Here is a 27,506-nt window from a genome sequence, read left to right on the forward strand (position 1 = left end):
TTTGAAAGTAACCATTTGTAACTTTTAATGTTTCTGAAACTGTGTAACATTCCATCTGATGATCATAAATGAGCTGTAACAGCAAACGAGACTAACAGTGAGAGGAAGGCTAGTTTTATATAGTTTTTATTCATGCCTTTGCCCGGGTCGGATTTTTCCCGCAAAGTCACAGAATGATTTGCTGCAGGTAGACGGCGCTACAGTAACACATTCTGACGGGTCACAGATTTGGGTGTAAAACCAGAAAAGCTGTGCAGACAGGTAAAAGGAAGCAGGAGATTTCTTTATATAGGCCTAATTGTATTTTAATGTTATTTTAATGTTATCTGCTGTAGTTATGGCTGATACCGGGGCAGGACCATCACAGGAAAGAAGCAAATGAAACGAAGAACAACTAAAAGCTAAAAGGGAAAGTGAAAGTGAAAGACAACGGGCAAAATCCGAGTCACACTCGGTCGGGCTTTCAACAGATGGAGACAATTATTTAAATCTGTAGCGTATTCTCTTTTTGTAAATAAAACATTTTCTGTCTGAGCAAAATATTCATTGCACTTTATTTGACCTCCCGGTGACGCTAACTCAGCAGTCTACAGTGGGTAAAACAGCACCGTAAAGAAAAGAGCTTTACGACAGCAGCTGTGGTAAAAACACTACACACTATTGTCCAAAGCGGCCGCTAGAATCAATTCAAACTGAAAGTTACATATCGAGACCTTTTCATATCCATTCAAAATTAATATACTGAATGGATACAAAAAGGTCTCGAGGTGATAGTATTGTATACTGACTTTATGGTTCCTGGACCTATATACTAAGTCTAGAATGGATGTGTTATTATTTGATTTACTATAGATAGACGGAAACGAAGACGATAGATGGAAAAGAAAGAAAAAGAAAAAAAAATGTGTGTGTATGCATGTATGTATGCATGCATCTGTGCCTGTGTATGCATGGGTATATGTGAGCTGTAGGTAGGTAGATACACGGTGTATGTGTATGTAAAGAAGAACTGTGTTGAATTGTTTTATATTTAACTAAAGGATCAAAATAGAGAAAGGGGGTAGGACCAGAAGAGTTTGTTCATGAACTTCTTCCTACACCTTTTTGAACATGTGAATTTCTTAATTGAATTACTTATCAATCATTTTGGTAGATTGTGCTGAGTAATACATGTCCTTATATATCTGTCATTTTAATTTCATATATGTATGTATGTATATATACAGTATTTTTTTTTTACATGTTCAAAATAAACTACTACTACTACTACTACTACTACTACTACTACTACTACATAGCCACATTTTTCTACGGATATTTTTTTTCGACAAACAAAAAGTCTTTGAACGTCTTTCGCGATATGGCGCAGCCTTTCACGATGCGTTTATTGCACCAGTTGATATCGTAATGACGATAAAAAAGCGATATATTGTGCAGTCCTAGTTAGAAACATCTATAATTTTTAAGCACAGGCAACAGCTAAGCCTCAACCAACGCTGTAGCACTTGCATAAGTCTTGCCTTTAGCTGACCTTTCACATAGGTTACATTTTTTTGATGCTGTCATAACACTGTGTTTAAAAAGCTCAGACTCATTTCAACACATTCCCAGAGGCAAAGAGGTGTGGTGCTCTAAAACAAGCCGGAGTTTGTATCCATTATCAACGTAATCACAATCCCCAGACTCAGCCCCTCTGATGATATCAGGAGTCGTCATTGTGTGACCTGACCTCTCGTTAAATACACAGGCTTAGTCAACAGGAAATGCAAAGTGTGTGTCATGTCTGTAAATGGAACTAATTCAATTCCACTTCTCACCGAAACACGGCCTTAAAATACTTAGTTTGTGAAAAGTCTACAAGGTGGCAAGTCTCAAAAGTTCAAGATGAGAGCTAAGAGTAAGCCTCAATGCGCCTGAAATAAAAAGGGATCTATTGCTGACAGCTACCAACAGCAATAGAAGTTAAAGAAGGTATATAGCAACAGCAATCAAATGTAAATGTGCCTTTTGAAAGATCGATATTAAGGATAGACCGATTATCGGCCCTGGCCGACGTTTTTTGGCAGTTTGCAGATGATCTGTATCAGCGTTTTATTTGCTTGATAACCGATAAAGTTGATGAATTAAAAAGTGGTCTACTTTGGCTCGGCTACAGCTCTGTGTCTGTCCCTCTGCTTCGGTTCCACTCACCGCCGAGTCTGACTTAATGTCCCCGCCCACAACACTATCTGACTCTCTTTTACTGGGGATTATGTTGAAAGTTTCTCATTTATTAAATAATTGCTTAACGCTTGTGTTGTCCTCGGATCAAATTTGACCAGTTTTCAAAGTTTTTAATAACAGAAATATGGGTTTCTTTCAACCAAATTGCCCAAATAATAACATGGATGCATGGATGTACTGTATGTTGTATGGAACTCATACATTTTAACAAATTAATGATTACTTCCATTGGATTGTGGGTGTTTTATTACATTTTTATAGCATTTGAAAACATAATTGAAACGGTTTCAAAACCTGAAACTAAACTTCGACCTTCTGTGATCCACTCAACATGCTCTGATCTTTACTGTTCGTCCAAGTAATCCATTACTTCTGTTTTTATTAACTAAAGAAATTTGGTATAATGTCTATATAAAATAGGTTTATTGACCATGAATTTCAAAAAAGCGTCGAAAAAAGTGACAAAAACGTTTTAAAAAAAGCACCAGAAGCGTCAAAAAAACGTTTTGTGCTGGAGTTTGTAACATTCCAAAATCTTAATTTTTCACTTTTTTTGACTAATTTTGAAGATTTTCATTTTCACCGTAAATGCATATTACATACTAATCTACATACAGACATCTGGGTTTACCCAGAACATGCTTTCTTTGCTTTGCTGTGTTCTTTTTCAGCAAGAAGCTGCTGCAGTCTGTTATCCCAGCAAATCCTCCCCCCCACCACCCAATTTAGTCATTGCGTAACAGATAGTCTACCATGTACACCAACCAACACCCTAGTCACACATGTGCCACTGACTGTTCTCACCATTCCAGACATAATAATAAAAAAGGCTCGGAAATAATCCTCTGCTGTTTGACAAAGGCATCATGCTGCAGGGATTAGAGTGCCGTGGAACAAAAAAAAAAATCACATTCATTTGCAGAGCCATTGTTTGGGGGACAGGGAACATGGACGGATTGGGACTCTGTGACTGAGCCTTTGCATGGAGATACGTGGCATACAGCATAACCCATCTCTCTCTTTTTACGCTGAGCTCATCCTCTGCTCTTGCATTATTCATATAAACCTATTAACTTGACATGGGTGCTGGTCTGGCCCTTTAAATCACACCTTTCAAGCTATAGCCCACCTCCCTTTGGTTTATCTTCTGTCTTTTTTGATTCTACAGTAATTAATGACTACAAGGCAGAACCTCTTATGTCCAACACTATGTGACCTAGGGCCAGTGGTGGAATGTAACTAAGTCCATTTACTCAAGTACTGTAATTAAGTACAATTTTAAGGCACTTGTACTTTACTGGAGTCTTTTTTCTTTTCATGCCACTTTCTACTTCTACTCCGCTACATTTCAGAGAGAAATATTGTACTTTTTACTCCACTACATTCATCTGTTACAGCTTTAGTTACTAGTTACTTTACACATTAATATTTGTGAGCACAAAACACATGTAGTTATAAAATCTGATGTTTTATTATAAATGAAACTAGCCAAGAATATAAGGGAAATGAAATGAATGATTAAACCATTAAACACACAACTGTCTGGATCCTTTTCACTTCCTATAATGGGAGGATTTTTATTCATAGAGTACTTTTACTTTGATTACTTTAAGTACATTTTCCTGATGATACTTACATACTTTTACTTAAAGCGCCCATATTATGCTCATTTTCAGGTTCATAACTGTATTTTAAGGTTGTACCAGAATAGGTTTACATGGTTTAATTTTCAAAAAACACCATATTGTTGTTGTACTGCACAGCTCTCTCTCACTGCTGCAGATCCTCTTTGTTTTAGCTACAGAGTGAGACCTCTTTTCATCTTCTTCTTCTGTACTATCTTTGATTGCACTCGCACATGCTCAGTAGTTCAGATGTAGAGCATGTCAGCTAGCTAACTCTAGAGACAGTAAAAGAAAGGCTGTTTCTCCAACTTCAGTCAGTTACAAGGCAGGATTAGCTGGGAGACTTCTAAATGAGGGAGCACATGTAAGTAGTTCTTTTGTAGATTATGGTGAACTTGTGTGTGTTGTAGCAGTGCTTTGCTATTGAGAACGACATAGCATGCTAGCGTTAGCATTAGCATGCTAATGCTAACGGTTAGCATGCTAACGAGCTAACGGTTGTGGTTAGCAGCTCATTTCGGACTGTGACGCACACAGTCCGGCGATTTTGAACAGCTCACTAGGAGACTGAAAGCAGGACACATTCAGAAACCGTATCTCACTCAAAACAGCATGGATGGATTTTTTTCAAAGTTTGTATGTGTGTGGAAGCACCAGAGACACAAAAGAACACCCCAAATCCCAGAAAAAGTGATTTTTTCATAATATGGGCACTTTAAGTAACATTTTCAACACAGGACTTTTACTTGTAAAGTGTACCCAGTTTAGCAGTTCTTTTGCTTTCAGTATTCAGTATTCAAGCTATTGCTTGCTGAATTTAAAACAAATTGAAGGAAATAATTCCCAACATTTTAGTTATTTTTGTTGAAGTAACAAATTGAACATTGGATTGAATATTAAAAGGCACCACTACATTTTTTTTTCAATTACAGTTACATTTTTTTCGTTCAACTAACACAAATAATCTCTGAGTGTCTTTCGCCTGACAAACACCGGGCTGGAGAGATGAGACGGCAGAGGCATGCCGTGGCTCGTAGCATATGATCAGAACCCTCCAATTAAGCCCCTGACACGCTCCATTACACAATTAAGCAGAAACCCTCTCCATAGCCTCCTTCTTGCCAACACCTTATGTTCATCTCTCCTTCTCCGGCTGGTTCCTCTGTTCTCACTGTTCAAAAGCCATTTGTAATTTGATGAGGCATGAGTGTCGCAGACCTTTAACTATGATGACAGAAAATGTGTACGACCAAGCAATGGAGCTATTTAATCAATCCAGAAGAGGTCACAGGATTGTTTTAATTAAATGGTAGTGCTGCTGAATCTCAATGAGAGGTCTTGGGGGTGTTGATGGATGCGACAGTCGACCACAGAGAAGACAGGAGGGCGGGGTCTGTCAGTCTGAGGAAAACGGCTTCAGGATGGAAGATGAAAGCAAAACTGCGGTGGATTCCGGAGAGCGATTCTGCATGGGAACCTCTCTCATCCGTATTCATGTCTCAGCCACAGAGTCGACACTCCACTTGGGGTGTTTGCTGCCCCATGAATTTCCCAAAAGCCTCTTCTCTGAGTTTGCCAAAAATACTCTTGAATGGTAGCCCATTTCACAGTCCAGTGCAACTACTAATGGCTTTTTCATACTGGGAAGCGACACAACTCAATCAGCAAGAGGCTTTCGGACAGTGGAAGGGTGCTGGGAAGTGTTTGCAGCATAGAGGAAGACTTTTTTCTCCCTGACATAGCTGGACAAGTACAGAGAGGAGTCTTGTTTCCGAACTGTATTTCTCTGTTATTCCAATCCTCAGAGGCAGCACGAGTGTGCTTTGTTTCTGTAATTTAGGGAGTACGGAGACCTGTGGCCTGCAAAGTCTGAGGCTCCATCTGATGTTTAATAAAGCAGAATGCAGCCACGTTGCCACTGCCGATTACAGTGATACAGCCAGAGACAAAGGAGGCCGAGAGGTGAGTAGGACAGCTCAGGCGAATGGAGAGATGGGGAGTAATAAAGCAGTCCTCCTCACAGACCTCCCTCTCGCTGACCCTGTGTGTCTGTGTGAGTTTATGGCTCCACTGTCTGAGGGGGATAAGATTGTGCTTTATTGCTCAACAAGCCTCCCCAGCAATAATAGCTTCGCCCCCCTTCATCCATCCGTTCTGAGAGACATTAGCTCCCATCCAGCCTGGCTCTGCTCAATCTGCAGCTCAAGGCCAGGATTAGTCAACTGAATCAGACTCTCAATATTGCTGTGTGTCACCTCTGCCTACAGCTAAGATGTATCCTAATCTCTCCTTTCTCCACGTTGAATAAAAGGACCAATATGAAAAGAGAAGGGGACAATGGAGAACACCTGATATGAAGGATATGATTGAACTATTAGTGTACAGTGTCTCAGGTCTCTCCGCACCTGCACCAGCAGGTTCAGAGGAAGCTTCTTTCCTGCGTCTGTCACCTTACTGAACTCTTGCTCTGCATCCCGCTGACAATTTAACCTACTAACCCCCGGACAATTTTCACAACCCTACCCCACCCATACTGTTCTATTTATTTATTTACAGATGTACATATTGTAATTACACCTATACATAGCCATATTCTACTGCTCTTCATACTATTCATCCTGCACATACACTTATTCTTACTACTCTTATAATGTTCCCACACTGCACATAGCTGTACATACTGCACATATCTGTCTATATGGTTCATTCTGTATATCCATATTTATTCTGTTTTTCTTATTATATATTCTGTTAGTACACTGCATATATCTATATCTATATTATTCTTACTACTAGTATAATGTCACTGCTAGTACATTGCACATATCTGTACATGTTGTTCAAACATTGTTCATATTACATAGCCATATTTATTCTGCTCTTATAACACTGCAATATATTTCTTGTCCTGGCTATGCACCACCTGTCGATACCTGTATATGGCATTGCACTGTTCAGCTTTTTTTTTTTTTTTTGCACTTCTGGTTGGACGCAAACTGCATTTCGCTGTCTTTGTACTTGTACTCTGCACAATGACAATAAAGTAGAATCTAAAACAAGCTTACCTAAGCATTTGTAAGGCACCACGATGTGGGCATGCCCTTTGCAAACCTTCTTCTCCTTCTTGCACCAGTTCTCGATACGGATTGGCTGGTTGGCTTCCACCACGTTTGTGATTTGGAGCTCGGGATACATCTGTTGGAAGATGAAGCAAAGAGTGTATGAAGTATTCAGATCCTTTACTTAAAAGTACTAATACCACACTGTAAAAATACTCTGTTACAAGTAAAAGTCCTGCACTGATTGAAATGTTACTTAAGTAAAAGTATGTAAGTATCATCATCAGGAAAATGTACTTAAAGTGCTCATATTATGCTCATTTTCAGGTTGATAATTGTATTTAGAGGTTATATCAGAATAGGTTTACATGGTTTAATTTTCAAAAAACACCATATTTTTGTTGTACTGCACATTGCTGCAGCTCCTCTTTTTGTGTTAAGCTCTCTGTTTTAGCTACAGAGTGAGGCCTCTCACTTCTGTACCATCTTTGTTGGGAGTCGCACATGCACAGTAGCTAGGTAAGGACTACTAGCCAGTCAGAAGCAGAGTATGAAGGCGTGCCCTGACAGTACCTAGGTAAGGACTACTAGCCAGTCAGAAGCAGAGTATGAAGGCGTGCCCTGACAGTACCTAGGTAAGGACTACTAGCCAGTCAGAAGCAGAGTATGAAGGCATACCCTGACAGTACCTAGGTAAGGACTACTAGCCAGTCAGAAGCAGAGTATGAAGGCATACCCTGACAGTAGCTAGGTAAGGACTACTAGCCAGTCAGAAGCAGAGTATGAGGGCGTGCCACGCTAGCAGCTAGGCGAGCATTATAACGTGTGTTACAAAGTGACCACGTTTGTCTGGACTACAACAGAGCTGTTTGGAGCAGTTTGTGAACAGTGTTTTCTGTTGGAGACAGACCTTTGGGGTGGACTTTGGGCTTTTTCACTTTGTAAACCTATAACGTGCACAAACAAAGATGTATAACACAATAAAGGAAAGGGGAAAAAAATAATTTAATAATATCTTTAACTTAAATACACGTGTTTTGTGTGTATAAATGTAGCGGAGTAGAAGTAGAAAATGTCATGAAAAGAAAAGACTCAAGTAAAGTACAAGTACCTCAACATTTGCACATAAGTACAGTACTGGAGGAAATGTACTTAGTTAAATTCCACCACTGATACTGATTGATTTATTGATCCTTCATTTTCGTGTCGTGCACACAAAAATGCCCAACCCTCATGGGTTTATAAGACACCAAAAAAGTTCAGCTGGAGAGTTCAAACATTTCATTACAGAATTATAGGTTCTGTTGCAGCTTGTTCGTAAACAAAGTGTTCTGTCTCGTCTCCCAAGCTTCGCAAATAAAATCTGCTATGAAAAAAAAAGTTTTCTTTTTGAAGCATACTTAAATTTTTCATAATCATCCAGCCCGAAGAAATCATCATAAACAGAGGTCATTTTGGTAAAAAGTACATCCCTTATGTCCTCATAAACCGGACAATAAAACAAAGAAATGAACCTCGTTCTCAGTTTCATCCAGCTCACATAATAAACAAAGTCTGTCCTCCTCTGGAGTGGCATTAAACCTGCCAGTATACTAACAAATGAGAGAGATATTTTGTATGTGTGTGTGTGTGTGTGTGTGTGTGTGTGTGTGTGTGTGTGTGTGTGTGTGTGTGTGTTAGTATGGGAGAGAGAAGGTGCGATAAGTAGAGCTTCAATGGGATCCTTTAATCCACGCTTTGTACTGCCTGGATGCCATCTGCTCAGCCATGAAAGAGCACGCGATTTACACTTTCCCCAAATGCCATCAAAATGTCATCAATAAATGCGGGTGAAGCTTGTGAGGAAGGCTGCTCGAAAAATGTACAGCCCTGTTTTTTGTCTCGGACAGCTGGGGCCTGTTTCACAAAAGCAGAATATATAAATCCAGGATAACTGATAAAGCGAGGCTTGTCCTAGTCTAATCTGTGCATCCTGGCTTGGTGCGTTTCACGAAGGACAAGTCAGGCTGAGGAGGAGCGACTAAGTCGAGTCAGGCTGAGGAGGAGCAACTAGGTCGAGTCAGGCTGAGGAGGAGCGACTAAGTCGAGTCAGGCTGAGGAGGAGCAACTAGGTCGAGTCAGGCTGAGGGAGGAGCAACTAGGTCGGAGTCAGGCTGAGGAGGAGCGACTAAGTCGAGTCAGGCTGAGGAGGAGCAACTAGGTCGAGTCAGGCTGAGGAGGAGCAACTAGGTCGAGTCAGGCTGAGGAGGAGCGACTAGGTCGAGTCAGGCTGAGGAGGAGCAACTAGGTCGAGTCAGGCTGAGGAGGAGCGACTAGGTCGAGTGACCACTTTGTCCCTGTCCTTTTATAACTGACTTCAATTCCCCCATTTCTCTGAGGCTGGATGATAACCTTGCATCTCTCCCGAGCTCCCTCTGTGGGACAGACTAAGAAGGCGAGGAAGGGAAGCAAGTGAAGGAAACGGGGATGCAATTTAAGGGAAGTGAGATCCAGCCTGAGACTGATAAATTAGATGTGTCTGTGTCACAGTGACTCACCTCCTGGCAGTACTGCAGCACACCCTCTTTGGTTCCTACGCAGCTCTTGGTTCCGGATGGGTCGGGTTCCCAGCGGCCGGTCTGAATGTTGACATGCATGTTGAGCTTTCCGCAGAACATCGCCACCTGTGGCTCGGCCACGGCAAACCCTGTGCCTGCATTGGCTGCTAGTGCCTGTAACAAGACCGAGAGAGGGAGAGAGGGAGAGAAATGAGGGTTAATGCATTCAATTATTATAGAGCCCTTAAAAGCTGAACGGTATTGTGGCTGACTTAACTTGAGACACTGTCTGCCCCACTCGCTTGTCCCATAAACCTGTCATGAGCCTGACTAGGGGCGTTACAATACATCAATCTGAATCGATATATATCGATTCAATGATCCGCCATCCAATATTACCGATGCAAAGTGAAAACATCGATACATATCGCCCGTAACATGCGGCATCATTTTACGTTCTCAAAATTATATTTATTCTTTTTATTAAAAAGAGTAGTTTGTTTTAAATTAAGATGTCTGGTAGAGCTCAGTAATGAAATTGTTAAATCATATTTGAGTTGCTTTTTTTTTGTTGTTGCTATAAACGGAACTGTGCTAAATGGGCTTATGCATCGTCTCAAATTGGTTGCAGGCCCCTGAATTAAAATCAAAATCGTATCGTGACAGACAACACTTGCACCCCTAAGCCTGACACAGGAGTCTGAACACATGCAGTACGTTTCAGCTCATGCACTGCAATGGATAACTGTGCTCGATGTGACGGAGCAACATCAGAACTGGCTGTCGACGCTGGCTGCTCCTGCTTCTCAGCTCCTCAGTGCTGAGAGAGCAGAGGGGCTCAGACAGGAGACAAATTAAAAGCACCTCGGGAATGTTTGGCTAGGTTGATGGTTAAACGAGTAGGGGATTGATTGGATTTGTGCACAAGGCTTTTTTTTTTTGTGTGCTCTAGTGCCCGTTGAGTGACTGAGAGGCTGCACACAGAGAGCAGAAGGGGAAGAACAATCCCGCAGTCAGCCATGGCTCATCCAGGCCTCCTGGGACCAAAAGCTTTCCACAAAAGGATGGATCATTTCTTCTTCAAGGTAAACACTGGCAGATCACCATCCACTAGCCTATGTGTGTGCTGTACAGACACATGTAAACAACAATTTTATGTAATGTAAATATGTGTTCTGAGCAAGCTTAGAATAGTTTTGAATTTTCAATTAGTTTTTGTTTGACTTTATTTTAGTTTTTCCTTTTGGATTTCATTTTAGTTTTTGTTTTTTTCAGAATGTGTTTGCTAGTTGAAGAGGAGTTTTTTTTTTTTTTACAGAGGTTAAGTTTTAGATAGATAGATAGATGGATAGATGGATATATGGATGGATAGATGGATAGATACTTTATTGATCCCCAAGGGGAAATTCAAGGTCCCTGTAGCTTAAACACAACATGCACATACATCATAAACAGGATGATAAAATAACAAATCCACATGAATAATATGGACAATAAAAGAAAAGATACTAAATAACAAATCCACATGAATGTACTAAGGGATGTATATGCATGAGACGCTTGCAGTGACAGGGCAGGGACTGACCCTGTGATTCAGTATGCATGGTAAGGTGCTCTATCAGAGTGTGTGTCGTGGTGGTAGTTCAAATAAGTCCAGTAGTGCCAGGATAAAGTCTAGAGACCAGCATTAAATATGGACAATAGTTTTTAGTTTTTATATATTTAGTTTTACAGTAGTTTTATGTAGTTTTTGTTAGAGCCAGGTATAATGTCTCAGAAGTATTTAGCTATACATATACATACAAAATACATGTTTTTTTGTTGTTAGTTTTTTAGCCTGGTAATTCAGTTCAGTATAGTTTTTGTTTTGCTTGAAGTTTTTTTTAATTTTATTTTTACATCTTTTTATAAATGTTTTTACACAGTACCACATCTTCGCATTCTATAATGTGCATTTTTTTGTAACAAAGGGGCTTCACCCCCCCCCCCCTACAAAAAGAAAAAGAAAAACAGCAACAGGATGCCACATGAAAAAAAGAGGAAAATAAAGAAAAAAAGAGATGCCACGGGGTACGTGCCTATCCGTCACAGTGTTGTCTAAATGGTCAATAAAAGGTTGCCATATCGCCGCACATTTATTTAGATTCCCTCCGAGTGAGAATTTAACCTTTTCCAATTGTAAAAAGATTCACCACCTCTTTCAGTAATGTTAGATGGGCTGGTGGGTTTTTCTGCTTCCAATTCGGTAATATTAACCTGTGTCACTAAACGTATCATATCATATTGATTATTTGACAAAACTCTTGTGGCCCGCTTTTGTTTTTCTTTGTTTCAGTGTACTAAATGTATATTATTTTTCACTGCTTATTTTTCCTTTTGGTTTAACCCTGGTTCTGAGATACCACAGGGCCAAAGATGATGTGATTTCCAACCAGATTTTCCCCATCTTGGTTTACCTCCCAACCCTTTGAACCGTAGACTGTATAGCATTCATGAGAGGAAATCTGCTATCTGTCCCGCGTGTCGTCCTTCCTGTCATCATTTACTGAACCCTGCACTTCCTTCAGCGAGCAGGAAGCAGGAACACCCAGTCTGCCTGTCCTTCAATACACAACCTCTGTCTATGGAAAATGGACACCAACTGTCCCAAACTACTGTGTAATCAGCTTTCAGATGACACGGTGCAGTCACTCATCAGCTCCTCATTGAGACAATAAGTCACGACTGCCAGTGGTGTAGTCTAATGTATTTTAGTGGGTATACTGCAATGTATATACAGTATATATATACTGTATATATATATACTATATATACTGATATTGGCCAGAATCTGCCCTTTTTTTCTGGGGGGGGGAGTTTTGACCATCAACGACTTCATTTCCTGTATTCAGATACACTTTTATGCACCATGCATTTACGGTGGAAATACCGTTATTTAGCCTATGCGAAGAAGAAAAACACAGATGACAATTCAAAATATATCAAAAATATAATGGAAATGATGTTGTTGCGTGTCATTGGGCATTTTTAAATGGGTATATGGAAATCCTGGAGCTTTCTTAGCGGGTATACTGCGTGTACCTGCGTATCACGTACACAACACCACTGATGACTGCTAACACTCACCTGATGCTAGGGGGTGTCACAGCACGGGGAACTCTAATTAACCAGTGAGGCCATGCAGTTCTGCGTGCCAAACTATCCCAAAACACACACTAGGGAGCCTCCAGACAGGAAGTAGAACGGAACTCTTAATTGTCATAATGTCATCATGCTGAGTAAACAGAGAGATCAAGGGAATGGGCGAGGAGTGTTGGACTCAAATGTCTGACCATTCGCTGTGTCCCCAGCCCCGAGGAGGCAGAGGCAGAGGTGTCCTCTGCAGCGCAGAGCCACGGAGGAAGAGGAAGAATTGAGTAACTGCGTGTTAGACAAAGCTCCCTGTCTGATTCTGCGCAGGCTCCTGGACTGGCGCAGAACAGAGTAGAGCGATGACAAAACAAGTGCTGTGTAATCAGCAGTTGGCTGTAGCGTGTGATGAGCCCGCAGAGCCAGCCAGAGTGCACGCACACACACACACACACACACACACACACACACACGCACACACTGAGGAGAGCTCCAGCCACATGCATATATTCAGCCGCACAAGCCCATGCAAACACATAACACATACAGCCACACAGGCACATGTTCCTCCACGCAGGCAAGCAAAACACTATCTTGATTTGAGGCACAGCAGCCTCACATTCAACCTCATTTCCCCTCCTTCCTCCATCTCCATGTCTTTGTGTTGCACTCCTCCCTCTGTCTGCATCGCCACAGCCTTGTTTGCTCTCCTCCCTCTCATTCCTTTGTGAGATTGGCTCGGGTTGTACAAGAAGCAGAGAGGTGGGGAGGAAACGAGGGACTCTGAGAAACATGTTAGGAAGGGAGACAAGGGTAGGTAGTGACAGCCTGACCACAACTAGACTCTGCAGCTATGAATAAACAAGTGTCGGGGCCTTCTTTATGCCCCTTTGACTCCACTACAGAGATTAAAGTCTCAGTGGGTCTTCAAGTGCAACAATCACAGGGAAGGCAAAGTGGAGGCAGTTTATTATACCACTGCCTTAAAGGTCCCATATAGTAAAAAGTGAGACTTCCATTAATATATTTTTATTTTAGGCCTTTATTGACAGGACAGCTGAAGAAGTGAAAGGGGGGAATGACATGCAGCAAATGGCCGTTGGTCGGAACCCGGGTCCGCTGCGTCGAGGAGTAAACCTCTGCACATGGGCACCCGCTCCACCAACTGAGCTATCCGGGTACGGTTCCGGGTACGTTTTTTTAAGCCGGTTGAGGTGCTATATAAATACTGTGAAAGTATCAAAACGCTCAATCAACAGAGAAATGCACCCAGCCCGTATTCAGAAACTATGCCTTTAAAACGAGTCGTCAGGACTTTCGTACCTTTGTGATGTCACAGCTATACTATATATAGGTAGAAAGTGCTGTTACAGTTATTTCCCCGACTGCAATGACTCTGAGAGCGCAGAGGCAGAAGACCCGGAAACGCTGACCAATCAGAGAAGACTGGGCTTTTTTGGAAAGAGGGCTTAAAGAGACAGGCACGCTTAAACGAAGCAAGGGTGAATACAGGTATATTCAGACAGACAGTGGTTTAAACATGTTCTAGTAGAAATTCCAAAATACAAGTATTACCCTGAAAATAAGCATCAAATGGGACCTTCTTTAGTCACATGCCTGTTTAGGAAAGAGCTGCTCTGGGTCACACTTGCACAAAGAGATCAGCAGAGAGCACGAGAAGTGACACACACAGACACGGAGAGCTTGAGGGGGAAACAGCAGGGCAGAGGAAGAGATTTGTCTTGTCTGTGGTCCCTGTCTCATCACCAGCGAATACCTGAACCAGAAGGATGACTGGCCTCAGGAAAACCGACTGGACACTCACTTCTGCTGACAGTAACATCCCTGGTGGTGATGGCGCAGTGGATATGACCCACACCTTTGGTGTGAGAGATCTGGGTTCAATTCCCACTGTAATACATCAACCATGGTGTCCCTGATAAAGACACTTAACCCCTAGTTGCTCCAGAGGTGTGTGACCTCTGATATATAGCAATTGTAAGTCTCTTCGGATAGAAGCGTCAGCTAAATGACATGTAATGTTCAAAAAAACAGCACATGCTACTGTCCCTGAGACATGTTAGTAGAGAGTTTTGGAAAGTTTTTACTGGGTCGGTCGTGAGCGTTGGACAGCCGTGACTAGGACATTTATTTCAAGGCCAGTTGAGCACACAGCTGGAGGGTAGTGGGCAATTTTTTAACATCATCCATAGAGCGATTTGTCCTGTCGGGCAGCAAAGGCCGGTGAAATGGAATCTGAAGAAGAACGAAAAAGGGGAAGAAATAGAAGTTATTGCTAGATTCAAAAGGGAAGTGATGATGTATGCAAACTACAGGCCGCAGTTAGCTGTGGGTCAGAGCTTTGCTCTTGTTTTTCTTTTCAATGTGAGTCAATGTAACTGAACTCCTCCTTTAAGGTCATCTGGAATAACTCTGACAGTAATTTGCTTCGGCGGTTTGTCATGTTTCCAGATGAAAACGGAGGGGACTTCATTTCAAAGATCCAAAGTGTACCCTGATGGTAGCCCTTGAGGATCACTTGTCTTCCAGTTTAGTTTGGTTGATGTAGTTCTAGTGCAGGAAGCTGCTGATATTGATCATCCGGGTCCAAACTAGGGCTGGGCGGTATGGAGTAAATCAAATACCTCGATATCGATACCGCAACGATACTGTAATATATAATAATCATCAGTAATGTGGATATAATGACTAAGTGGGTAAAGGCAAATAATAGAACAGACATCACTTTACTGTAATGCAGCCTTTAAAACCAGGAAAAGACAACACTTATGCCATATTAGGATATCCAAAATCTAAGACGATGTAAAGTCTCATATCACGATATCGATATAATATCGATATATTGCCCGGCTCTAGTCCAAACCAACACCCAGAGACCAATTTATGCTTCTGCATTAAAATCGGCGCCGTGGCTACGTACGTAGGTACAAAGAGATATGTACCGGCCTTACGGCGGACCCTATGCAACTTTTAAAAAATTTAACTACACATCGCAGAGACGCAGACAGCAACAACTGCGATTGGTCCGCTCGGCCTTGGCTTGGTAGCGTTGCATTCCCCCCCGACTCATTTCCTGGTTCTCCTTCTCCATAAACAACATGAAGTCAAGGAGAGGGTTAACTTTTCCTGCTACAGATTTCCCACTGTGGTCAGAAAGAACAGAGGAGACACTTTGTTTCTCTCACTAAGTCTCCACACACACACACACACACACACACGCCCTGCTATTCTCTTAAAAGAGATCGACGCACACAACAACGCACAAGTATAAACTTCAGGCCACTTACGTAGGCTACGGGCGAAAGCTCTGCATAGAGCCTCCGCAGAAGCATAAATCACGCTTAAGACTCATGGAACTGCTAGTGCATATCAAGCTTAAAGGCTTATATGACAGGAAGAGCTGGCTGGATTGCCTCAAGATCTGCAATCACATTTAATTAACTGGGATCAAACAGATGAGTCACGGACATTTCGACAGGTTGCAGGAAGAGAAAGGGGTGGAATGTGGGCGTAAAAATACACAAAAATACATCTTTCGAGATGGAGTCGACAGACAATGATAGTTTTCAGAGACAGGGTAAGAACAAGGCATTTTCATCTATTTTCGTTCCCGTTCTATCGTGTATAAATCACTATCAGGTAGAGCTGTGTTGTTTTGAAATATCTAAAGCTTTAGCAGATCCATTTGCCACTGACTGTTGTCGATCTACAGACTGGAAAAGCTCTGGTTTGGGTCTGAAATTCAGCACAGACACAAATGTACTGCAAAAATATGCCGCCACGCCTAACAAGTCATCAAGCATCCGGCTCTCATTACTGACTCACCGTGAGATGTTATATGATGTTTAAGTGTGAACACCTGTTGCTATGTGGAGGTTTAGCAAGTCACAGGGAGAGACAAAAGAGGGAGTGGAAGTTGGAAAAAGGGCGAGGCAGTGAGAGAGAGAGAGAGAGAGAGAGAGAGAGAGAGAGAGAGAGAGAGAGAGAGAGAGAGAGAGAGAGAGAGAGAGAGAGAGAGAGCGATAAAGCAATGACAAATAGGGTAAATAGACGACGGCAGCAGGGAACGCGCGCTGATTGGCTTATGTCCCGGCTTGACATATTTTTCTCAAAACGAACGCAGACTGCAACGCAATAAAAGAGGACGCGAGGCGGCGTGAGCGCCGGAGAGACAGGCCTGCCCCCGCAGACGCTTGTCAAAAGCGGCGTAGGCTGAGGATCATTTGGCTCGTTTGCACTCTTCTCTGCAAACATCACACCAGTCTGTTGCTGCTTTCCCAGTCTGCCTCCAGCACACAAACATGTTTTATTAGCCTGCTCTGTGCTGCGAGCCAAGTTTCACAGAAAACAAGCTAAGGCAAGTCAGAAAAAAAAACAACCATGGAACATCACATGGACACAAACACACACACACACACTTTTTTTAATCTTGTAACGGATAAATATACCTTATGAGTCTCTCTGAGCAACACACACACAAAGACACACACACACACACACACACACACACGTAAATCTGACTTCATTTCCAGTGGAAAGCATTACCCAGTCACACTTAAAGCAGAAGAGAGATGTTATTTTGAGTTACTGCTCTACATCTAGTCTGCATTACACTGTCAAGCGTCATTTTATGATGCACACATGTATATATAGTTAACTCGTTTTTTAATGTTGCAATACAACCTCCCAGCTGCCACACCTTTCTTATCTTAAAAATAAATTGGAAATATATACATGTGAGAGTCAGGTTTTATTTCTCGCAGGATTATTTCCCAGAGCCTTTCATTTCTTGCTGTGTGTGAGACTGACAGTGAGCAGAGTGTGAATGAATGCATTCATATGAGAATGCTGAATGTCGGTGCAATGAAATAACTATAAAATCAGAAAAACTTTGACAAAACCAAATTAAGGTTTTACACTTAACTGCGATTGATTATTTAGCTCAGGGAATTTTTCAAGCCGTTTTTGAGGGCTGTACAATACTAAAAAGGCAGAAAATGGTCTCTTCTATAATCCAAAAGGAAGCAAATGAAGCCTATTATCTTCAACAATGATGACAGTACGCAAACACCAGCAGGAATAATAGATAAAAGGAAAGAGCGGCTAAGACTACTGGCTCAAACACACAAACTAAACACAGCGAGGTTTTGGAAAAAATCCCCCTGGACCGGTACAGGTCAGTTTGACCTACCACACAGCATCTGGGCAGGATCCAAAGAAGCTAATCCAATCTGTGTGTGTGTGTGTGTGTGTGTGTGTGTGTGTGTGTGTGTGTGTGTGTGTGTGTGTGTGTGTGTGTGTGTGTGTGTGTGTCTCAGGTCAACCACTCAGGGCAGCATGATCAGCAGTGTGTGAGCTCAGGACACACTACAGGAGGATAGTGGGTAAGAGGATATAAGTGAATGTGCGCCATGATGTTCAAAACGCTGCGGTTTGAGTCCTAGTGATGATCCTCTAACACAAACACAAACACAGAGACAAACGGTACACAGGATTCCTCTGTGACGGTTTAATGAACAGGTTAGGTTGTTGTGCGTGTGGCTGACATTTCTGACAGAGGCAATTGCTGTTAAATTGCCTGCGTTGCACTAGGGATGTAACGATGCACCATGAATCGGTTAAAAATCAAAACAATTGTTTAAAAGATTACAACCGGTTGATCGCGGTGCAATTTTTAAAACGGCCTGGGGCGTAATCTACTTTAGATTTCACTTGTTTGACTTAAGATGTCCCTATGTCTTCTGACCTTACCTATTTATTTTTTTAAAGCTATAGTGCGTAGTTTCTGTCGCCCCCATGAGGAATTCTAAGTAATGACAACAACACTGTTGTTGCATCCACGTGATACAAGCCTCCCGGTGATCTTCGATGGACTCTTCAGAAGAGGTCATTATCTTCAATCGAGTTTCTGCGCGCAAAAATCACCGGACGCCACAATCTTCTGAACACAGCCATACTGAGAAATCCAGAGAGAGTTGTGTGGAGCTGATAGGCTTCATTAGCGTTGGAGCAACTCATTTGGCGATGGCTTGAATGTAACGGACGCTCATTAATATCAAAAAGTCACGCACTAAAGCTTTAATGTCATTTTTGTCATTTCAGACAAAATACAATTTCAGTTGCACTTTTGATGAGAGGACACATTTGTTTTGCACAGTTTATAGAAATAATAGTAGGAATAGGAATATTTTTCAGTCATTTGTCTGCAGCTCATTCTGGCAAACAAATCGCTTCGTGAACTTTAAAATGATGAATCGTGAGAGAAGTGTATTGCAACACCCCTACGGTGAGTACAATAGCAGCTCATCTCCAAACCTTGTAGGCCTCGCTGAGCCATGGCAACTAGTCTAATTTTGGCAGAGGTACAGTATGGTGAAGCCATCAACACAGTCTGGCCTGTATAAAAGCAGCTCCAGAATGAGGCACCGGTCGGGACACGTGGGTTCCCAGAATGCTTAGTGTCCATGTGACTCTGCGGAGAAATGCCTGGCATCGTTAATCCACCTAATCCTTCCCTGTGGTGACTTAATACTTAGACAAGATAGGCGCGCGCGCGCGCGCGCACACACACACACACACACACACACACACACACACACACACACACACACACACACACACACACCTGTATATGATCTACTGTATACAATATATAGAGACTAAGAACTAACATGGATTTCCTTTTCTTATTGTGTTGATGAGTATTAGAGAGCAGCGTTCACTGCAATTACTGCATCAGGCTAACGTGGAGGAGAGCAATTACAGCCTTCTTTATTAGCTTCTATTACAGCATTAAAGCATTTATATAACAGCTTTCAGAACAGCATGTTCTTGTTCATTGTGTCTTGTGCATGTTGCTTCTGCAACAACTGAATTTCCCTGTAGGGTAGTTTGAAAATGACAAACATATACGATTTAATGCCTCACAGAACAAGAACAAAAACACAATAGTATGCAGAGGTTTGACCTATAGATCAATGAATGCTAATATTTCAGGGTTGTCTAAACAGCCCCGTAGAAGAAAATGAATTACCTGACAGTTTTAGTCTCATTTTATCCTGCTATCCTCTTCCCCGTTCACTGTTCACCTATTATTTTCTCTGATCAACGAACTTTTAGTGTCTCCTGTGTTAATTAAGTCAGCCTTTTGTCTAGCCTCATGTTAAAACAAAGCATTCTACATTGGTCACTGTGAGTGAGACCTTTTGTTAAGAGACGTGAATCAAAGTAATCTGAACCAGCCACTGAATTGGATCTGAGAGAACGTTTTGTTCCACACACGCAAACTACTTCTAGATGTTTTCAACTGTTCACAAATGGAGGTGAAAATGAGACACTTTCATGTGCTTTATTAGCATCATACTGTGAGTATAAGTACATAAGGATGCGGGGCAGTCTAGAGCTTAAGTTGGCTTCAAAGTGAGGGAAATGTACGGATTTGGTGTTTATTGTTTCTCACGTTTAGGAATTCAGAGAGCAGCTTAACTCAAGCTGCATTGATTGCAACGTCAGTTGTGACCTGAAAGCTGCTAAGAAATGAGCTGTTTCCCACCATCCGTGCAGCTGTTTTCTGAACACAGCATTGCTTTTGGTTCACTTTGTGACAGTAGTGCCACAGACTATCACTAAAACAGACAAAAGATCTGTATATGCCTAGAGGGATTTGAAATACTGATTAGCATTCAATCTCTAATCACGTTTTTCTTATTCATGAGCATAATGTGAACCTGGTTAAGATGTTTACATGAGCTGACCGTGTTAGAGCTCGCTGAGAATCCCAATACAAAGTGATATACAGTATACGGGGTCAGCCCTATGTTCCCACAGCCCAATGGTCCCATAGCCCTGTGTTCCCACATTTCTAAGATTTTTCTTAAAATTAGGCCCTATGTTACCACAGCCCTATGTTAGGGTTAGGGGGCTTTCGTTAGTGTTACTGTGGGAACATAGGACTGTGGGAACATAGGGCCTAATTTTCAGAGAAAAAAAAAAATCTTAAAAATTTGGGAAGATAGGGCTGTGGAAACATCGGCATGCTCCCATATATACATACTAAGTGATTCTAATCTTTTATATTATACGTGTTGTACGTGTCCTTATTGCATCGTGGGTCGGAGAGAAACGTATTTTCAATTGCTCTGTATGTCTGGCATATATTGCGGAATTGACAATAAAGTTGACTTGACTTGATATAATGTGTCATGCATAGATATGTATGGGGACAACAGCTGGTACTTTTAGAAGTGATTCATAAACAAGGAAAGTTTGACCCCAGATATTAAAATCGATATGAGGAGCTGATGAGATAGTGGCGGCGATAGAACAATTCACTCTTTGATTGAACAGTTTAGGGCTACAGCTAACCATCATTTTTATTATTAATTCATCTGACAACTATCTTTTTGGATTAACCGATTCACTGTTTTGTTTTCACTGCATTTTTTCACTAGTTTTGCTTGGAAAATGACTGAAAGATCAACTGGGTATAACAATTGTTGTTGATTATTTCTGCAGGTCAATAAACTAATCATTTCAGCTTTAGAAGTGTTAGCTAGAGACTTCATAACAAGATCAGGAAATGACTTACATGGTTCATATAGTAACCCAAATATCAAACAATATCTACTCTGATACAGTATCAGTAGCTACTGTAGCACCTGTATATTGCTCAATCTATGATCGAATTATCAAATTTTTGTAGTTTGAAAAATGAGACTAATATCTCTGTCCATTACAGCCCATCATAGAGGTTTCCTTACTTAGTGATGGAGGTCAATAACAGGGATGAACGATGAATCGTTTTCAAATCGAAACCACGACTTGAAAGAATGTGATTAGCTAATCGTGAAGAGCGTGATTAAAAAAATGTGAATTATTTAGTTGAATGTTTGGTGTAACATTTGATATTACATTTTTTATTCCTCTTTTCATTATTATATCTACTGTCTTTTTTAATAAGATAAATGCTGGAATAATGTTACATATCACAGATTGTTTACAGAAATGTCCTATTTTCAGTGGATCTTTATTTAACATGATCATAGAAGGTACAATATGTAGCTAAAAAAAAGTTTTAATCGCAACATCTGGCAAAAGAAAAAGAAATAAAAAAATCGCACTTACCCCCAAATCATTCAGCCCTATAACAGTACTAAAATACTTAATACCCCTTTAACTATTCATCAATGTCCATACACACGATTGCCAAATGGGGTTGTGATTCCTCGCAGAGGGGAAGCCATGGGAAGGCCGGGTGGAGACTATTCACCGACAGAGGGACAGTGTTTTCCTTTGTGACCAAACACCTCCACCACCTCCCACCCTCAGAAGAGCAGACAGTAAAAACAGAATAAAGAAAGAAAAAAGGTGTCACATTCTTAGGACTCCAAAGGGCAACCCCTCACTGCAATGCAAATGAGCTCCTCTGTCTCAGTGAAACAACATTTTGGTGAATTTCTGTAGCAGAAGCAGCGCCACCTATAGGCCTGGAATATGAAGTAGCGTGTTGAGTCTTTTATAAATGGATCCGTTTGGACGCACATTATTTTGACACGGTTCCAGGGAAGACGGGTAAAAAAAAAGATCGTCTTGGTACATGTGGACGTGGCCTTAAAGTACCACGTGAACTATGTGTAGGATTCCTCTTCCTCTTTACAAAGAGACGTCATTCACTTTCCACTTCCTTGAAAACCAGTCTCTTCGCTTGAAAGGGAAAATTGTAGGGGAATGTACATATGTGTTTACAAAAAAAACCCAATTTCTTTAAATAATCTTGTTCTTTGTTCCCATATCAAACATTTGCATACGGTTTAATATTTGTGCAAAAACAATTTACTAAAAACATGACCGGGGAAACCGTGACATGAATTTGGAAGCTTGTGCGTTAGTCCTGTGTTTGTTGGGAGTTTGAGGTGACAGGGAGACGCTCCACAGAAAGCTGAACATAATGTCTCTGAATAGCGGTCACCTCTGCTTGGCTCATTAAACTCCCATCATTCATAGCCAGACGGGACCGGACAGGAGAGGAAAGTTCCTCTGTTGCTTCTGCCCTGAACTGTCACAGGGGAGCGGCCACACCACACCCCCAACGCCCACCATGGAAGACAATGGCACGGCCATGACACGCCGGTACCAGCCCGGGGTCAGACGGTAAGCCCATTTGTAATCCTTTCCGCTCAACCCGTGCTTGATTGAACATGCCCTTGTTAATGAGACTGTGTGGAGCTGTTCCAAAGCACGAAAACCCTGGATACCATTGATGCAGACGTAGGGCTGGGCAATATATCGATATTATATCAATATAGTGATATGAGACTGGATATCGTCTTAGATTTTGAGTAAAATAATATAGTAATTTGACATTAGGATTGTCTTTTCCTGGTTTTAAAGGCTGCATTACAGTAAAATGATGTCATTGAATGTTCTAGCGGTTCTATTATTTGCTTCTACCCACTTAGTCATTATATCCACACTGCTGATGATTATTTATCTAAAATCTCATTGTGTAAATATTTTGTGAAAGCACAATTCAATAATGCAAATCAATTTTATTGTCATTGACACAATGTGCAGGCACATGCTGTATGTAACGAAATGTAGGTCATTGCTTTCCAACAAACAGTGCACATACACAGCAGATTAAAAAAAGACACATTAATAACATTACCATTATTCACAGGCTCAGAATTATTGTGAATTATATTGTAAACGTGCACATTTTGTAAATGTACTTGTGCAAATGGCAAAGTATATATTATAGTGCCTAGTATATATTAGGGGTGGGGGGAAAAAATCGATACAGCGGACGCCAAGTATGGATCTACTATTCTATATGTGTTGTTCAGTTTGTCTGCTTGACAAGCCCATTTTGCAGCAATAAAATGGAAATGAGATGAACAAACAGAGAAATGTATCTTTTTAGACAAAACAGATGTTGACACAGTTTCCTTTTGGGACATCATTTGAAATCGGGAAAAATTGCATTGTATCGCAAACAAAATCGCAATATGTTTAAAATCGCAATCATACCGTATCGTGACATAAGTATCGTAATGATATCGTATTGTGCGGCCTCTGGTGATTCCCACCCCTAGTATACATTAAAGTGCATAGTATTAAAGTGCAGTAACAGGAGGAGGAAGCAACCCTACAATATGGTTGCAATATTGACATTGAGGTATTTGGTTAAAACATATCCTGATATTTGATTTTCTCCAGATCGCCCAGCCCTACGCAGACATGCCCTATATTTCCTCTCATGTCTCAAGCCACAACAATTATTTTGGAGGGGGAAAGGAGTTGATGGAGCTCGGGCAGTTCAAAGTGATGAAGGATCTGGGCGAGACCTTTCTACCTCTAGGACTCCTATCAGATTAGCCCGCTGCCTTCTCAGGAACTCACTTTGAGTTTGGCGATGTTTAATTTGAACTGTACAAGTGCTCCGACAGGTTTATTGACTAGATCTGGTCGTCTGCATTCCTGAGAAGGTCTCCCTCAAACAACATATTTTATTTATATGACATTAAAGGTCCCATGGCATGAAAGTTTCACTTTATGAGGTTTTTTAACATTAATATGAGTTCCCCCAGCCTGCCTATGGTCCCCCAGTGGCTAGAAATGGTGATAGGTGTAAACCGAGCCCTGGGTATCCTGCTCTGCCTTTGAGAAAATGAAAGCTCAGATGGACCAATCAGGAATCTTCTCCTTATGAGGTCATAAGGAGCAAGGTTACCTCCCCTTTCTCTGCTTTGCCCGCCCAGAGAATTTGGCCCACCCATGAGAGAGAGACATCATGGCTTTCAAACGAGCAAAGTGGCAGTTGGTCAAGGCCACTTGGTCTATATAAAAGAGACTTCAGATACAGTATTAGGGGACCACTAAGGCCTATATAAAAGAGACTTCAGATACAGTATTAGGGGACCACTAAGGCCTATATAAAAGCATCCAAAGAGCACCATGTCATGGGACCTTTAAGGCCATGTCCATATGTACCAAAACAATCCCCCCGTCTTCCCTGGCATCGTGTCAAGAATAGTTGCGTCCAAACGGATCCATTTGTAAATGACTCAACACGCTACTTCATATTCCAGGCCTATAGGTGGCGCTGTTTCTGCTACAGAAATTCACCAAAAATGGAGAAGAAGAAGAGGCGGAGCATGAAGCTTGCGCGCTGTATACAGACAGTAGAAGAAGAAACCAAACACAAGAAGAAGACGACGAATATCTTCTCCAGCAGGAACCTTTTATATATGTCAATGGCAGGAACACAAGCATGTAGTCCGCCATTGTTGTTGTTATGAGACATTGTTGCGGGATAAGCGGTCGAAGGCCAGAGGTCGAGGGGTGTGGCGATGACATCACCAGTACGTAAGTATGCGGCTTCGCTGTCCAAATGAAGCCGCAAGAGCGCCGTTTTCGAATTATTTCACCCTGAGAACAGGTTTCAAAAAAGTTGGTCTTCAGGCAGTGCGTTTACAGGATCCGTTTGGACGATCGGCCAAAATGATGCAAAACATGTGCGTACACCAAAAAAGCGTTTCCGTGTGGATGGCACCTAAACTGAATGGGACCTTGTTTGTCTTGCTCACTATGCAACAAATACTACTATAACTACTACCACTAGTTAGTGATCTTCTGTAAGTCCCTTCTTAAAACATACTTTTATCGATAGAGCCTTTACCGATTTTATTTGAGCTTGAACCTCGTTCAGCTGTCTCTTATTCTTATTAAATTATAATTATTTTCTTACCTACACTGTCCAGGTTTGTATACACCAACATAGTTTTTTTATTTGTCGTTTTGAACACCTGATGTTTTTAGGACTGGAACGTTTATTGTTTTATGAAGCACTTTGTAATGGGGAGCTTGAAAAGTGTTCTATAAATGAAGATTATTATTATTATTACTAACAATAAAAATTTGTAAAATTATCATTATAAACTATTAGAATAAAGGAATACATTGTGGTTACAACGCCAATGTTTAAATATAAACGAGGATAAAACATGAATACAGAAATAGGAATAAAATGGAGGAACCAAATGTTTCCCGTAAATCTCTGTGATTCCTATCTCATATAAAGAATATATAATATATATAATATTTGTTTCCACCTTTGCCATTCGGGAATTTTTGGAGAACAAGAAGTAGCATAGAAGGCATAAACACTCCTTGAACTATTTGTTCTCAGTAAATGGAAAATAGAGTAGGGTTGGGTATTAACTGCAATATGAAATTGCATCCTGTTTGGTGGTAATTATTTACTGGTGTTAATATTTGACATGCTCCACCTTGAAATAAACCCGGCAAAGAGTTTCCAAGGCAAACTATGACCGAGCTGCAACTTGATCTCGGCGAGCGTCGCCCTAACGTCGCCATGCTCAGTGACGGGGGGGAACAGAAGCGAGACGTGTTGGTAATGAGGCTCCAGCCAGAAGATGCGTGGCGTGGATTGAGTGGCGTGGGTCCGTCTGTGTGTCAGGGGGAGATAACACGGTCTCTCTCTAGCTTACAGCCAGCACACGGGAATGACAACTTGTTCAAATGGGCCCGTCACTATGGAAACCTTCTACAAAAGCATCCCAGCTATTCACACAGAGGAACATTGAGGCTGCAGAAGAAAGCCAGGCAGAGGGAAACAGAGAGAGAGAGAGGAGGGAAAAGGCGAGGGAAGAAGAGAGAAACAGATTGAAGAAATGGAGCAGGGGAGAACGAGGGGAGGAGGGGGAAGATGGAAGGGAGATAGATAATCAGAAGCTCACAGTGAGAGGAGAAAAAAGAAGAAGGGGGGGAATTCAAGAAAGAGACAAAAAATAATGGAGAAAGAGGGAATGAGGCCAAAGATGTGAGAGTGGCATACGAGACAGAGAGGGAAAAGAGATGGGAGGCGTAGCGATGAAGACTGTGTGAACACTCACACGAACAGCTGCTCTGCCCTGTTTGGTGCATTCAGCAACACCACGTCCTTGTGTGCAAACACAAAAATGACCCTCAGCTCCATAAGATCCCACATATTTCCCCTGACATGCACACACACATACAGCAGACATACATACAAAGCTGTGTCTGTGCTCAGTCCCCACTGTGCCCATTGCCATGGCAGTGTGCATCAGCGTGTTCAGCAATGTCGCTCCCCGAGACGAGCAGACACTGCACCAACTGCCGCTTGTTTTCTTTTAAAATATTTACGAGACAGCAAGTCCCAGCTTGAGTTCTGAGAGGAATTATGATCAGGAAAAATGAAACGAACCAGTGGTTTAAGGATGTGTCACAGCAGGTGTGTGCCAAATAGAAAAAGGTAAAAAAAAAACTGGGTGACAGTTAACGTGCACCCAAGTTCACAGTGAGCAGTTTAAGAGGTGCCGTTTCATGCACTCCCAATATATATTCCAAAGTTTAACTAAGAACAAACTTCTGTTTTCAAATTTAAATTTTAAAAAAGCATAAACGACCTTGTTTTACAACTAGATCCCAATCTACATAAAACTACAATTAAAAAACATCCAGATGAAAATGTCCTAAAAGATAGAGAGAGAATGTCTAGTCTTGGTTGGATCTACCCAATAGCTAACCTGGCGTGGTTAGCTGGTTTGGTAACGCATAGTCCCGCTTTGCCACACCATCGTCCACAGCTGTGCGGAAGAAGGTCTGGCGATTCCACACAGCATTCCAGGATGGGAAAAAAACGTGCTCTGGTTTATTGGCATTTCTTTAAACCAATCACAATCGTCTTGGGCGGCGCTAAGCACCGGGCAGAGCAACGGCGCCTCTGCAAAATAGCCTCGGGAAGGAACTTGTTTTGGTGGAACATGTGTACGGTCAAAAGTTGTTTTAGTCGTGTAACAGAAAACTCAGATTGGACAGAAAGTCTAGCTAGCTGTCTGGATTTCCCCTGCAGAGATCTGAGGAGCAGT

The 27,506-nt window shown here is 41.6% G+C and overlaps 1 protein-coding gene across 5 annotated transcripts in view; it reads right to left on the minus strand.

Annotated features, from left to right (window-relative positions):
- Positions 1–27,506, minus strand: part of aplp2 (amyloid beta (A4) precursor-like protein 2) — a 109,350-nt gene that overhangs the window by 51,203 nt on the left and 30,641 nt on the right. For all 5 annotated transcript variants that reach the window (XM_039787683.1, XM_039787665.1, XM_039787675.1 and 2 more), the window contains exons 2-3: positions 9,445–9,618; positions 6,914–7,043 (exon numbers count right to left, since the gene is read on the minus strand). In XM_039787683.1, the coding sequence (XP_039643617.1) occupies positions 6,914–7,043; positions 9,445–9,618 (304 nt within the window). The remainder of the gene's footprint in view (positions 1–6,913; positions 7,044–9,444; positions 9,619–27,506) is intronic.

This window comes from Perca fluviatilis, chromosome 2 (assembly GCF_010015445.1).
Source record: "Perca fluviatilis chromosome 2, GENO_Pfluv_1.0, whole genome shotgun sequence".
Classification (NCBI taxonomy): Eukaryota; Metazoa; Chordata; class Actinopteri; order Perciformes; family Percidae; genus Perca; species Perca fluviatilis.